Source organism: Mastacembelus armatus, chromosome 2 (assembly GCF_900324485.2).
Source record: "Mastacembelus armatus chromosome 2, fMasArm1.2, whole genome shotgun sequence".
NCBI classification, from domain to species: domain Eukaryota; kingdom Metazoa; phylum Chordata; class Actinopteri; order Synbranchiformes; family Mastacembelidae; genus Mastacembelus; species Mastacembelus armatus.
Window position 1 is genome coordinate 8056471 of NC_046634.1, and position 15451 is coordinate 8071921.

General features: G+C 45.8%; 3 protein-coding genes across 8 annotated transcripts in view; 1 reads left to right on the plus strand and 2 right to left on the minus strand.

Annotated features, from left to right (window-relative positions):
- raph1b (Ras association (RalGDS/AF-6) and pleckstrin homology domains 1b) overlaps positions 1-9689 on the plus strand; it is a 36963-nt gene extending 27274 nt beyond the window's left edge. For all 5 annotated transcript variants that reach the window (XM_026301863.1, XM_026301864.1, XM_026301865.1 and 2 more), the window contains 10 exons: positions 689-766; positions 2161-2320; positions 2581-2702; positions 2993-3058; positions 3147-3290; positions 3702-3812; positions 4103-4201; positions 4415-4535; positions 4805-4941; positions 5059-9689. In XM_026301863.1, the coding sequence (XP_026157648.1) occupies positions 689-766; positions 2161-2320; positions 2581-2702; positions 2993-3058; positions 3147-3290; positions 3702-3812; positions 4103-4201; positions 4415-4535; positions 4805-4941; positions 5059-7803 (3783 nt within the window). In that variant the 3' untranslated portion in view covers positions 7804-9689. The remainder of the gene's footprint in view (positions 1-688; positions 767-2160; positions 2321-2580; positions 2703-2992; positions 3059-3146; positions 3291-3701; positions 3813-4102; positions 4202-4414; positions 4536-4804; positions 4942-5058) is intronic.
- Positions 8723-11744, minus strand: spp2 (secreted phosphoprotein 2). Of its 2 annotated transcripts, none has more exons than XM_026301917.1 (7): positions 11256-11744; positions 11051-11178; positions 10818-10940; positions 10436-10543; positions 10255-10300; positions 10066-10133; positions 8723-8828 (listed from the first exon to the last, which is right to left on the minus strand). In XM_026301917.1, exons 1-7 carry the CDS (start codon positions 11305-11307, stop codon positions 8760-8762), a joined length of 594 nt encoding a protein of 197 aa, XP_026157702.1. In that variant the 5' UTR covers positions 11308-11744; the 3' UTR covers positions 8723-8759. The 2 variants fall into 2 exon arrangements, with proteins under 2 accessions (XP_026157702.1, XP_026157703.1); XM_026301918.1 differs by having other exon boundaries at positions 11051-11195; positions 11256-11336.
- A 216-nt stretch (positions 11745-11960) lies between these two features.
- alg11 (ALG11 alpha-1,2-mannosyltransferase) lies at positions 11961-15239 on the minus strand. The gene is made up of 5 exons (XM_026301885.1): positions 15168-15239; positions 14479-14700; positions 14015-14386; positions 13227-13792; positions 11961-13137 (listed from the first exon to the last, which is right to left on the minus strand). Exons 1-5 carry the CDS (start codon positions 15212-15214, stop codon positions 12854-12856), a joined length of 1491 nt encoding a protein of 496 aa, XP_026157670.1. The 5' UTR covers positions 15215-15239; the 3' UTR covers positions 11961-12853.
- Positions 15240-15451: the final 212 nt, after the last annotated feature.

Here is a 15451-nt window from a genome sequence, read left to right on the forward strand (position 1 = left end):
CATCTTGCATTATAAAGACAACTTAAAAGAAATCTTTTTTTTTTTTTTTTTTTTTTTTACTTTATCAGTGATGGACGTAACAGGATGTTAATTCTTCCCTCTTAAATATGATCAGTGAAGGTTTGACTGGAGGTTTTCTGAGCTGATCCTACATGTATCTGCAGCCCTTCGCCCTTTGGGAATCTTCTGCTGTTGTTTCTCTTGTGCACTATAGCAAGATCAAAGAAAACCAGCTCCATGTGAATCCAATATGGAACCACAGGCAGCAAATGGTGCGCCATATTGGAGGAAAGTCTGGACCACTGTCACAATAGTAGTGATTTAGAATCGTGTTGTTTGTTTGTGTCTGAGTGAATATTCACATACAAGTAATAAAACACACCCACTCACACACGAGGAACACCACCTGCGATATGGAGGTGATGGCATCTTGTTGGAGGGGGCAGGTAAGCAACCCAGAGGAAAATCATATTTCGTTTTTGCACGACAGCATCCTGCCCAAAGCTGGTGCATTTAATCGCTATAGAGGGCTGCTTACTATTTAATGAAGGTGTGATGTCTTATTCCAGCGAGAGGAATAAAGACAGACATGGGTGAAGAGGATGAGTGTAGGGTAGAAAATCAGAAACGGTTTTTGTTATTGTGGGAATGACAGCTGAATTTACCGTGCTCGTGTGTGTCCATTTAGGAGGAGCAGGCTGCCAAACTGAAGGCAGAGAAGATCCGAGTCGCCCTGGAGAAAATCAAAGAGGCGCAGGTCAAAAAGGTAGGACCTCTTTCTTTGTGCATGCAGTGTCATTTACTGACTCAGTTTCTCTGTTAAAACGCCATTCTGACTCGTATATAATAATTACTGTCTTGTCATATTCACTGCACGCTGATTCTTTTTGAACTTCATTCACAGGCGGGGAAGCGCTGAGAAAATAGGTCATTGCAGTGTTTGTGTGTGTGTCTGCTGGGGAGGGTGAAATCAGAAAGAAGCTTCAGAAAGAGGGGATGTGCACCATAAGACAATGCAGACACATTCTACACAGAACATCCTATTTAGCCCCTCCAAACAAATAAGTGCGGTGCCTTGCTCCATTGAAAGCTGTGGCGTCTGTATGTCTCCATTGGGAACTGGTTATGGGATGCCACAGTCAGGCCATTTTTACCACCAATGAATGAACTGTGTCTGTGAATGAAAGCCATGGCACTAGTTAGAATAGTGTCCTTTTACATGCAGTCAATAGTTGAGACCTAGTAGTGTTTCACTGAACAGGGACAGACTTTACTCTGCCACATGAATACATGATGTGCTAAATTATTAGTGCTGTCGTCAGCCTTTTCTAGTGTGAGCTGTGCAGTCAGTTTGTGCTTCTCTTGTTGAAGTATTGCGGTTTCTGGATTCTATTCAGTCAGACTAGTGGGTTTTAGGGGTTTCTCCTGAGAGAAATGTAGGTCAGGCTGTTGCTCAGACCCTTATCTAAGTCTCACATATGTCCCAGCATTGTCATTCATCCAGATCTCTATCCAGTCGACTGTCCCCACATACTATAAGATCTCAAGGTCCTAGTGGAATTGGACAAACAGGAGGTCAAGGAACTGAGGGCTTTATTTGGTTCCACGTGAGGACAGGTCTTATGTAGGCTGCAGTTGTATCAGCTGCAGTTGTTTGGCCTGCATGTGTGTGTGTGACCCAAAAATAGAAGTATGTAGAACGTGACTTATAGGTGCACATGGTCAGATTGTATTCCTTAAGTACATTGAAGCTGTCGATTGTATGAGTACATTATGTTTGAGGGGTCCTGTGCTGCAAAAACACTGACATTAAATTCACTTAAAACTAATTTATCATCTGTTCTTCCAATAAAGTTTTGCCCCACAGGGGCCTCACTGTGTTGCTTCAAGCTTCATTTGTCTCCACTAAGCTGAGTGGTCAAAAGTGCTAGAGTTATAATTTGTAGCAGCAAAGTTAAATCAAAGGTGATTATCTCTGCCATTCTTGCCTGCAAATAACAGATCTTTGAAATGCCAGGCACATATTTCCCTTTTTCCAAAGATACTTAATGTAATCAGCTATAGAGACAAATGTACAACAGAAGGTTAATTAAGACAGTGTGTCCTAACTTTTGGAAATGTAAAAAAAACATTTCATTTATTTCTCCTACTCTTCTTCAGCTGGTGATCAGGGTCCACATGTCAGACGAGAGCTCCAAAACCATGATGGTGGATGAGCGGCAGACAGTGAGGCAGGTGCTGGACAGTCTGCTGGATAAGTCCCACTGTGGCTACAGCCCTGACTGGTCTCTGGTGGAAACCATCACAGAGCTACAGATGGGTAAGAGTCCAACACGCCAAGGTCAAATAAACAATGTTTATGTTGTGCCATCAAATTGTACTGTTGGCATGTCAGTGGGAGTGGGTGGGCAGAAAATGTAAACAATGTAGAATAAGTGTCAGGCTTACAGTTAAAGGTTTTGCCCCACCCAGACAGAAATCCCCTGAGGGAGGAAATAAAGTGCAGAATTGCAGATCATCAAGAAAATGCATGTTGTACATGTTATCTTCATTGCTCATTCTCTGCTCTCTTTCTCTTAGAGCGTATTTTTGAGGATCATGAGAACTTGGTGGAAAATCTATTAAACTGGACCCGGGACAGCCACAATAAGCTCATGTTCATTGAACGCATTGAGAAATATGCTCTTTTCAAAAACCCTCAGGTGAGTGTCCTTTACACTTCCACATGCGTGTACAGCAGAGTGAGAACAGATCATCTCCTTGATAACCTCAATAGCTGCTCTGTATTCTGTGTAAATGCTGAAACACACACACACTGTTTATGCACGCTGAGTGCCTGCACAGCCCACTGAGCCAGTGTGTTTGTGCAGGAGAGTTGGAAGTAGGTCGAAGCACTAAAGTGAGTAAAGGTGAATTATTTATTTAACGTGTTGAGCCACCGACTCTACAAACTCCATGCCTGTCTTCCATTCACAACCCTGTTGTTTTCCAGAACTATTTGATGGGGCGGAAGGAGACATCAGAAATGGCTGACAGAAATAAAGAAGCTTTATTAGAGGTGAGTGTTACAGACCTTCCTGTGCTTTGTACTGCTCAGGAGCGTTAGATCATCTTTGACGTACATTTTTGTGCCTGTATGTGTCCAGGAGTGTTTCTGTGGCGGCTCGGTGTCTGTACCAGAGATTGAAGGTATCCTGTGGCTCAAAGAGGATGGCAAGAAGTCCTGGAAGAAGCGTTACTTCCTTCTCAGGGCTTCAGGGATCTATTACGTCCCAAAAGGGAAAGCCAAGGTCAGTAAGACTTGAGACTTTGTACTGTAGGCGCACAGATAACTAACAGGCAACGAAACAGCGAATGCGAGTTGGGGTTATGAGAACCAGATTCACACAGTCTGCTCTGTGGTATTTCCTGTTTTGGGCCTGATCGTTTAAAGACGACGGAAACTGCACTTCTTTTTTTTTTTTTTGTTTAGGCTGGGAAAATTTGCTGTGTACATGTGCCTGTGTTTTAAGGTTCTCATCCGCCAGGCATTTCAGAGTATAACACTTTGTGCCCTTTTCTTCAGTGAAACCACATCAGACTAAATCCTGCAACCTTGTATGAAGTCCTACAACACATTATAGTGCCCGCTCAGTCACGTTGTCACGTTGTCAGCTACGCGTCAACATATCCTGTCGTCTCCTGTCTATCCTCCTCTGCAGGCGTCCAGAGATCTCGTGTGCTTCCTGCAGCTGGAACATGTTAACGTGTATTACGGCCAGGACTACCGCAGCAAATACAAGGCTCCTACTGACTACTGCCTGGCCCTGAAGGTAAAGCCCAGTTGCTGTACCTTCCACCGAATGGGAGGAATTTGCTGTTTTGTGCCCTTTTCTTCTGAGGTCAAAGACTATTTATTTCCTTTACGGTTGCATATGTAATAATGAACCAAGTAGAATAATGCATCAAAAATACAACCTCTGACATGGTCTGTATAGAGCTTCCTAACAAGACAAGTAGACTTGTTTAATTTGATATGACTAGGCAGTGTCTAAGGTTTTATATGTCATATTGGAAACTTGTCATTAAGATTATGTCACTTTTCACTTATTGTTTTGTGCAGCATCCACAAATCCAGAAGAAGTCCCAGTACATTAAATATCTGTGCTGTGATGACGTCAGGACCCTGCACCAATGGGTGAATGGAATTCGAATCGCCAAGGTAGACCTGAAAAAAAGCAGCTGGAGAAATGAGCAGAAGTTTGTTAGCACAATTAAAATGAATGGATTTCATGTAATTGTGTTCTTTCACCGTGTGTGTGTGTGTGTGTGTGTGTGTGTGTGTGTGTGCGTGTGTGTGCGTGTGTGTGCGTGTGTGTGCGGGTGTGTGCGTGTGTGTGTGTGTGTGCGTGTGTGTGCGGGTGTGTGTGTGTAGTATGGGAAGCAGCTCTATGTGAACTATCAGGATGCCATGAAGAGAACAGAGGCGGCCTATGATTGGTCCTCTCTCTCTACCTCCAGCATCCGATCAGGCTCCAGTTCTGCCAGTATACCTGGTTAGTCAATCAAACCTGGTCTGAGGACCCGTGTGATAGATTTTAGTGGAAGGTCTGTTTTTTTATTTTATTTTATTTTTTTTTTTCTTTTACCTCAAACAAACCTAAAGTGTTTGAAGAAATCCATAGTTTGTATTTGTAGTCATTACCAAGCATATAATGGAATAGCTGTGGTGATATAGTCCTAAAATAATAACAGTTTCCTGTATGCCTTGTCATACATTTCATACATGTCACAGTAAAGCTGAGTGTCATTTGTGTGTTTTCAGAGTCCCAGTCTAACCATTCTGGCCACTCAGACAGTGGGGTGGACACAGGCTCCTCTCATGGCCGGTCCCAGAGTGTTGTGAGCTCCATTTTCTCAGAAGCCTGGAAGAGAGGTACCCAGATCGAGGAAAACACCAAGGTACAGCTTTGTTTAAAAGACTTCCCAAGGCGTGTGACATGGATTGAAGCAAGTGTTGGCTTTTTGGGTCAGAATATGTCATTTGCTTTACTGAGCTAACTCACAATCTCATTCTAGCACATGAGAATGGAGGCATCCAGAGGGGCCACGCTGCCGCACTCTTCCCACAGTCATCGGCACCACAGCCAGCATTCAGTTGACCACTCAGCTGTGACGCCCCCTCCCCAGCCTCAGGTGCAACCTCAGCCCCACCAACAGCACCCACCGCAGCCACAGCCCCACCAACAGCACCCACCGCAGCTACAGCCCCATCAACAGCACCCGCCGCAGCCACAGTCCCACCAACAGCACCTGCCGCAGCCACAGTCCCACCAGCAGCACCCGCCACAGCCTCAGTCCCACCAGCAGCACCCGCCGCAGCCTCAGTCCCACCAGCAGCACCCGCCGCAGCCTCAGTCCCACCAACAGCACCCGCCGCAGCCTCAGCATCCCCAGACAATGACCCAGCCTCAGCACCAGCACCCACCCCCCCAGCCTCAGTCCCCTCAGCATACCCCTCAGTCGCCACAGCACCCTGTGCAACCACCACAGTCTCTACAAGAGCAGCAACAGCCAGAGACCATTGGCAGCTATAGCCACATGCCCCCACCACAGCAACAGCTGGCTCCTCCACCCCCACCACCTCCACCCCCTCCCCCACCCCCAGTTCAGATGGTGTCACACCACTCACCGGCTCCTACCATGTACAAGTACAGCACAATCACCAGGCTGCAGAACCAGAAGGCCTCCCAGGCTGCCAGTCACCACAGGTTGCCCAGTCACCTCCATGCAATAGCTCAGCAAGTACTACCCACAACTCCGACCCCGCCTGCATCGCTGGTGTCCATCAAACCCAATGTGAATCACATTGCAGCAAGGACTAATGTCCCGCCTCCACCTCCTCCTCCCCCTCCTCCATCCATGCCAACCCCTGGATCAGCCATGGCAGTGTTGAAGATGGGCCCTCCCAGCCCAGCTACTCCACCCGCTTTCATTCCCACTCTACCCGCTTTCATTCCCACTCCACCCGCTTTCATTCCCGCTCCCCCAGCCCCTCTGCAGATGAATGGAGTAACATTTCCTCCACCACCTCCTCCACCTCCACCTCCTCCTGCACCAGCTCCCATGAGCCAACTTGTTTACCCCAACGGGCTAAAACAGGCACTGAAGGAAAGATTTCCCAGCCCGCCGCGAGACCTCCTATCTCCAAATGGAGGCCTTGAGGAGTCTCCACCACCTGCCCCTGCTCCACAACCCCCACCTCCCCCACCTCCACCACCACCGCCACCTCCTCCTCCTCCTCAGCAGTTCCCTGTACCAGCCCACTTTCCACCTCCTCCTGCACCACCACCAGCGCCACCCAAAACCTTCATGCCAGGTTTTGTCCCTCATGCTGCCCCCAAGCCGGTGTCACCAGTCTCCCCTTTCCCTCCTGCACCACCCCCTCCTGCCCTGGGGGGGGCATCCCCACCACCACCACCACCCCCTCCTCCACCTGCACCCTTCAAGAAGCAGTTCAGCCTTCAGGCAGGCCACACCTCCAGCTACCCCCCTCCAACTCTGCCCAAGCAGCACAGTCTGTCTAAACCAGCACCTACTTCCACAGGCGCCCCTCCTGCCATGTCTTTAGTGAAACAGTTGGCAAGTCAGTTTCCAGGAGCTACATCCCAAGTAGCCAATCATACAGAGAGCCCCAAAGCCCCTCTCTCCCAGCCTGCTGTCAAGACCAAGCCAAAATGGCAGCCTGGGGGTGGGCAGCAGCTACAGTCTCCAGAGTTCCCTCCTCCTCCTCCAGACAGCAATCCTGGCTTTCCTGACCCTCCTCCTCCACCACCACCTCCTCCAGCACCTGTCATGGGCCCAACACCGCCTCCTCCTCCTCTTCCACCTGGAAACTTGGGATCCCCCATGAAGAGATCACCCTCTAGTTCTTCCAATTTGGCAGGCAAAAGACCTCCTCCCACCCCGCAGAGGAACTCCAGCATCAAGTCCAACACCTCAGCCTCCTATGAGGAATCCAGAAGGAACTTGCTCAGTAAGTTTGCTCCAAAGAGCAACACTCCACCCTCATCCCCGTGCCCCATTTCCTCCTCCACTAGATCTCCTTCCAAGGACCTGTCATCTGGACCCCCTGCTCCCCCAAAACCAGGCAAGCTCAACCTGGCCAACCTTCCCTTGGCACTCCAGGCTAAAGTGAGCCATCCAAAACAATCCGGTGGCGACTTCCCTTCTCCACCACCTGAGTGCGCCTACTTCCCACCTCCCCCCCCAGCCTCTGAGCTCTTCCCCCCTCCCCCACCTCCTGGTAGTGACACCCATGGCGGAGGACCTCCTAGAGTAGCTGTGGTAAACCCCCAGCCCCAGGCTCCCCCTCCTCCACCACCTGTCTCCCTTGTCTCCAACTCAACATGGGGAAAGAGCTCACTGAAAAAGACTCCTCCACCCACACTCGGGAGGCGTAGTAACACCACCCCAGAGCCTCCTCCCCTTTCACCTCCTCCACCCACATCCCCTAAGAGCAGTTCAGGCCAACCCAATTTCCTGGAGGATCTGAACCAGACATTGAAGCGAAAGTCACTGGGTCGCCAGGGTTCTCTCAACTCTTCTGGTCTCTCAGGCAAGTTGGACCCTGCAGGCACTATGGATGACATGGCACTACCTCCACCGCCCCCTGAGCTGCTCGTGGACCAAGGAAGGCAAAGCAACGGAGGAGATGGAGGCTACATGTCCGGAAACATCTCAGGCTATGCAACACTACGACGCGGACCACCGCCTGCACCACCCAAGCGGGGGGACGCTACCAAACTTACTGGAGAGTGTTGAACTTGAAGATCACAACACAATGAAGATGGATGAATAAACAATAAAAAATATATAAAAGTGAAGATTTCATTAGTCTATTGGGAGAAAAATCCTGGATTCCTTCTGTCCTTTGGGGATCATAGTGATAACTAGATGACTGTGTATATACTAAAAGCCAAACCAGACCGTGGTCAATTAGTGTTTGCTAATTATTACTCTTTTTAAACATGCTTGGCCTTCTGGGTTTAGTGGGGCTTACAATACTGGGGCACTTAAAACTTGAGCAGGTAAGTTTGAGTTCACAGACTTAACTTTCTGGAACATATTGTGCTGCCCTATATGGTAAACCCCACCCGCCTGACACACCAAGCAAGATAGAATAAATACTAATAAAAATTGTGCAAATATTACTGGATCCAGGTCTGAGCCAAACCCTGTATCTTCTTCTTTGCCATAAGTTTGTGCCATGTACTGGAGACATAAAAAAGGCAACAAAACACTTCGGGATCTTTCTGCTTTGGTACTGCATGGACCTCATGTAACAACAAGCTGTAAAACATGAAGCTATCCTGATGTGTGTGCATGTGTGAGACAGAGAAACTGAGACTGAATATGCATACTTGCGTTGTGTGCATGCATGTATGTATGATTATACAGTGGTGAAGTAGTTAACCAATAGGGAAGGCCTTTGTGGAGTGGTTTGCTTTTATATGAAATTATTTAATGATTGATAAATGGAAGGATTTTTTTTATAAAGTCTCTTTTAATAGCTGGTCTTTGTCTGGAGAGGAACAAAACATTAAGGCACAAAGGAATGTATACAGATGGTGTGTTTTAAAAACATTATCAATTACACTTACGAAGGCAGTGATTCAGTCGTACAAATACACTGAAAAACAGCTAAAAGTTTAAAATCTGTTGTCTCATACATTTCAAGACCCTTTGACCACTTGGCAAATGCAAATAAGAAGAAAGCCTTATTCCCAAAGTCCTGCACAGGGGTTGAAGCTGAAAGGAGAAGTCTCAACCGAGCCTGGACTGTGCAACTGGAAATAAAAAAAAAAAATTAAAAAAAACTTTTCTATTTAATGCAAACTTGTAATGGACTTCAGTAAACAGAGAGGAGGACTGTGCTGGTGTATTTTCGTGGACTGTGTGAGTTCCCTGTGCATTGGCTTGATTTTTGGACCTTCAGTTTGTGTCTGTACAGTTGCAGCTGCTGCTCCTTCATTGTCGGTCCCCACCGCCTTCTTAAATCACATGGTATCACAATCCAGCAAGTAGACAGTATAGATTGGATTCAGCCATGTGAAGTAAATTCATCTTGTCCACACAAGGGGAATCCAGTGAAAAAGAAGCATTTGTCTGGTTTAATCATATGGTCAATCACAGAAATCCTCTGACTGGCATTAGACTGAATGTTGCTTTCAGCATTATGTGTTGTCTTGTTTCTTCATGATGCCATTACTGCTTCAATCTGTACTGCGCAGGGACTAAGGTTATGGTTATGGTGGTTGTGTATCCACAGAATGGACATTTTTAGGGTGCTAGCACTGTTCTTCAAGGATCTCATTCTCAACATGTCCTTGTAGGCCCAAATGACATATCATTCCCATTTCACACCATTTAAACTGTAGTGGTCAGTTCAATAAGCAGCCTGGTTAACTCGCTATTCTTTTGTCCTTCTCGGCCACAGTGGTGAGATTGCTACTTGCAGGCACTGTACCATTTCTTATACCTGAATATCATCGTCCTTGAAGTACAGATATTAAAATTAAAGCTATTGATGTGCTGATGTGATCATGTGGGGCCAAATGAAATGAAGAAAACTTGTTACAGATGGGGTAAATGTGTCCTCTTGCATATAAACTGAAAATCACAATATAAATGTTCAAACCAGACCTCAACCTGCCTCAGAGTGCTCTTTTGTTGAAACGGATCTGTATTGATAATTTACTAAATGTAATTCTTTTAAGAATTGATTGTTGCTGGACATGTACAGTTACAACACTTAAAATAGGAACAGCATTCATTTGGTCAGTGAACCTCACGCTCCCTCTAGTGGTTATTCTAAGATATATATGTATTTTAAGCATAGTGTAACTACATGTTGGAACCTTTCATTGGCCATTTATTGAACAAGCAAGAGAGTCATTATTTGTATGTGGTTTGATAAGGGGTCACTGACATGCAACCAAATAAATATCGGGGGAAAAAAAGAAAATGTAAATTTCTTTTTTAATTCAGCACATAATGTTTGCAGAGCAAGCTGAAATTTCACGCCAGGTAGTTGCTGAGAGTGTCTTCAGACGGGACAGGCTGAGGTGGAGGCGTCGCACGAGGAGCCGGGACTGTTGAGAGCGACTTGGTCAGTGGTCACTTACATTCACTTTCATACGCATGTTGAAATACTTAGGTCTATATTTAAAAACAACAATCCTAATCTTTATTTTTGACCTGAAGCATGCTTACCTCTGTTTGAAAATGGGATATTCAGGTGCCTTCCTCTTGAGAACACCTGTGGAACCAAAGCCTTGAACTTACACAGACAGTTCAGAACAATGTGATGATCACTGACAAACTAGCATCCCAAATTAATCAATTGTCTCTTTTTCCTGTTTGGACACTGGTGTGTTTTTTCCGCTGTCCTCACCTCCTCGCTGGACTCTGAGCTTGAGCTGGTGTCATGGCCGCACCTGAGAGAGATCACCTGGGCTGAAGTGGCAGACATTCTCACCCGACTGGAGCAAAAGAAGGTGGGCTGAAATGTAGAAAGTTAAAGGAGAAGCTATTAGCTGCTGTCCCACCACATCAATCACACAGACAGATCAATAGATTAAGTCTCTGGATATTCATGGCAGCATTACCAGCAGGCTGCAGTAAGAACGCACCACTGAGATATCAGGCCTTCAGTGTCCAGCAGTAGCATAAAGGTGCAATGAGACATTTTCCACCCAATGCAACAGATGTTGACTGATCATTTTTAGTTTAGTGGTTTAATATGTTGTAGTCGAGTGACTGCAGCCTTTTCTCACCACAAAGAAGCCAGGTCTGAAGGCACAGGTCTGCGGGTCGCTCGTGGAACTCTTCACACACACTGTTTCTTTAATGCCAAATACCATCAGCAGGTCAACAGTGTTCAGGCCCACGGGAATAAGCTGGCAAACATGTGATAGCTGTCATAATCTTTACCACTCTCTAGGATAAAATACTCTGAACAGACACTCTTCAAAGTAACAGAGTATGTGTAATGTTTGTGCAGTGTCACCCTTTTGATGGAACCTCGTGTAGCACGGTAAAAATGGCTGATAGCATACACAGAGTTGACCTCTGCCAGAGCTGCTCCGAGCCCCCTTTCTGCCATGGACTGCAGCTCTGAGTTGTACAGTGGGACGCCTGCAGTGGCAAAGGACCTGAATTGAATAATGTGGCTCTATTTCCATATGAAGTGATCAGTGGAGAAAAGCACTCACCTGAGCATCCCAGAGACTGCAGCAGGGCCAAGAGAAGCACGTATGACTTCATCTTTACTAGAACCAAAGCAAAGTATGTGAGATTTTCATTTGTTCTCCTCTAAATATGTTCAGCTTTGGACCTGACATCCCTGTGCGCCGCCTCTTACACTCTATAACCCCCATGTGTCTGCCCAGCTTCCTTTTTGCAATAGCTCCTAACCTTTGATCAGCACTATTGATCTCAGGACTCTGTGCCAAATTAAATGAAGACTGATAAGAAACATTCACTCATGCTACATTATACTGAAATATGTCACATGTAGAATATAAAGGCCCTGATTCACCATCTCATTCTTCAAAATGACGTACACGAACACACGGTTTTCTGGTTATTTTACAAAGACAGGACACTGATGATGTCGGTTACATTTGAGTCAGAATCACATCTGCTCTAACTCCAACCACACAGTCCTGGTGATATTTAGAGTTTGATATTGTACCTAGTGTGTTGCTTATTTCTTTTTTTAATATTTAATGTTGCTTAAAATTTGAAGCCAAGATGTCATGGGTTTAATTTGTGACTGTTATTGATCGTTTCAATTCACGTCAGTCAGCAGGTGGCTTCCAGAGGCACTTTAGGCCATTAAAAACAAGTTTTTATTAGTTCAACACACTTACATGAAACACAAATGCAAATTAACAAATGTTTCAAAACAATAAAAATATAATTATACAGTTTATTTTTCCATCCAAGTCTTTTAAAGCAGCAGCAGTTAAAGCTTCCTAAGCAGTGCTGAAAAAATACAATCCTGAGGTTACTGCTCAGTTCAAACAAAACAAATAAGGAAAATCAGAAGCAATATCACCTCTAAAAGTGAAGCCCCCTCAATCACCTCTGGAAATAAAAGTCAGAGATAGTGACTCTGTTCAGCAGGCTGGGAATGAAAAACCACTGCAGCCACAGCTCATCTGCTAATCGCTTTGGTCTCCTCAAACACTGATGTCTCTCTCGGCTCATTTCAACATCAGGCCAGTTTTTTAAATCAATTTTCACTATAGACCAGATTCAGTTCATTAATAAGTACAGTGATGTTGTCTTTAAACAGTTACATGAATGCACCAATTCCTTCCTCCCTTCTTATCTTTTTATTAACATATACCATCAATATCTGAAATAACTTCACATCCTGAACAAGTAGATAATTCTCGTAGACTTTCTTCAGAATTTCTTTTTATTTTTATTGGTCCCTTTTTTTTTTTTATTATACATCTTTCTTTTTTTTTTAACACAACTGGAACAACTAACACTGATCTGTCATTTCACAGGATCATCTAGTATTTACAAATACAACTCTAACAGAACTTCAGTCTCTACCTGAGCACAATGAAAGATGTCGCTACAGAGTTAGATACTGCCTGCACTTGAGTTGTATCACATTTATGTGACAAGGGACCATGTATGTAAGATGTACTGAAACCTTATTAAAATACTGATTACTCCCTCCATTCTACAGTGTGGACCACAGCAACCTTCTGTTTGGAGATGTAGACCCAAGTCAAGTGAATGTGCTCAAACTGTCAAATATCATGTTAACTATACACACACAAAGAACCTTTCATCTCTCAAGTGTTCCCATCAGAGGCTCCATCGCTGCGAGGAAGCAGGCGTCAAACTCCTGATCTGAGAAGCGAGCCACTGACTGCCGGGCATTGCGTCTGATCTCCAGCCGACTGGCAGAGGGCAGAGCCAGGATCCTCTCTATCGCCTCAGCATAACTGTCCTCGTCATCAGCCAGGAAGCCTGTCTGGCCCCCCTCGAAAGGCACCACAATGTCCAGCTTGGGACCTCCGGACTTGTGGGCCAGAATGACTTTCCCTGCTGCCATACACTCCACAACACCTAGAAGGGAACAGGGGGTTGAAAGTGCACTTGTTATCATCTAAAAAGGCTCAGTTCTAATAAACTGTCAACCTCGGTTAATAGATTACCTATTCCAAAGTGTTCGTTCCACATGGTATGTAGTCCAATAGTGGCTTCCCCCATTTCTCTCTTCAGCTCCTCAAAGGATACGTTCAGCTTAAACTCCACCCTGTCAGCTACACCCAGCTGCTGGCATAGCCCTCTCAGTATGAGCACCCTGTCCTCATCTTCCTGATTCCTGCATCCACCAATCAAAACCAGCTTCAGTGTGTCCCTTGCGCCCATACAAGCCCTTCTCCTGTCTAACACCTTCTTAAAAACTCTAATCTGCAGCCGGTGGTCCTTCTCAGGTCTGAACTGCCCGACAGAAACGATCGAGTGGCACCTCCTCCCCCCGTCATCTTCCAGTGGGATATCTAAGAAAGCACTGACGTCACAGGGAGGGTAGACAACACTGGTGCGGTTGGGAGCGCGCCACAATGACAGGATGTGATCGAGGGTCCAGGAGGAGTTGACCATGATGAGGTCGCTGCAGGAGCCAGCCGTGCCGTAGAGCAGGGCGAATAAGCAGTAGTAGACCACCTTGAGGGCACTCAGGAACAGACTGTTGGAGACATAGTCTGGGTTGTTGAACCTAAGACATTAAGAAGTTGTGTTATTTGAGGTTTTCACAATAATGCAGTTACTTCTGATCATCACTAAAGGTTAATGTTGGTCATTTTAATGCTCCTGATTGTGATCTGTGTGTCTCTAAGAAATTCTATTATTTGTCCTATGATGTCGTAGTTTGAGAAATGCCTATAACATTGATGTGACTTCACAAAACAGGCCTTTGGTTAAGACGCACGTCAATTACCTGGGATTCCTTTCTCTCACCACAGACAGCATGTCAGTGCTTATGGTGGGGTAGTGAACGTAACTCCCCACCCTGCAGCCTCCCAGATAGCGGAACAGTGGCAGAGTGAAGGCGTAGCCCATGGAGTCGATGTAAAGGTCTGGGACAAACTCCATCAGCGCCTCCCATCCCAGGAAGATGGAACCCACACTCTGTCCCAGCAGGGTGAAGTGAGGAAAGAGGCTGGGCTCCACGAGCAGCCGGTGCCTCAGGAACACAAACTGAACCGGCCGGGGGAGCACGATGTTGAAGCGACGCCGTGCTCCGTCCAGAATCTGCTGGCTGGTCACACCGAGGTCCCCTGTGTACACCACAAAGTTGATGTCTGCATACCTGTAGAGATAATTAACATTTCACATAAACAGGTATTTTGATGCCATTATCTATTACCCATGGTCCACCCTGTGTAGATTGTCCCAAATTACCTGTTCTGCAGAGCCCTGATAGCACACCAGAGCACCCTCTCTCCCCCACCTCCAGCATTGCAGTAGGGGTGGAAGAAGGCCACCGTGGGGTGGCCGTCTCTCGCTCGCCGAGCGTTCCTGTTGCTCTGCAGCCAGAAGCGCAGTGCCAGGACCAGCAGGACCAGGACGGCGATCAGCAGCACACACAGAAACACAAGCGGCAGCAGCAGCTTCCACAGCAGCCTGAAACACACACACACACACACACACACACACACCCCCACACACACCAGAGGTGGGTTAGAGGTGAGCAAAACACCTGTTAAAACACACTCTCAGACAACACGAAGAATCAAGCATGAAACAACAAAAGACATTAAGAGACACATTATAAGAATCATTATAAGAGACTGTGTGGAAGGTTGTTTGTAAATATAAACAACACAGCAAAGTATTATTACTACAAGTTACTTCCTGTGTATGGAATATATAAGTCAGCTTCATCTCAATGTCCAGTAACATTAACATAATAAACCAAAACTCTTATTTATCTAAAAACTATAAACAATGAATGAGTTTACTGTTAGATAAATAACATGCAGTATGTTGCTATGGCTGTATTTGATCAGAGCAGCAGCCAGTGTGTTAACTGCGCTTTTAAAATGAACACTTGATTTCTGAAGTTGTGTTAAAAAGCTAAAACATCCTACCTGGTTACTTCACATAAACAGTGGACCAGCTGATCGTGACCCGACATTTTGCCAACACCTTCCAACTTGTCATTTTCCTCCCGTTTTCACTTCCTGTTATTTGTCTGGCGCCACCTACCGGTGAGGAGGTGTGACTGCAGTGTTTATTTTTTCTTCTTTTAATGGATGTTAATGTAAATGTGAAGTTTACCTTAAATTTAGGCAATTGCGAATTGCACTCATATTTTAAATAGGAAAGTATTTCACCAGCCATATGCTAACCTGCCTCTCAGCCATGTTGATTG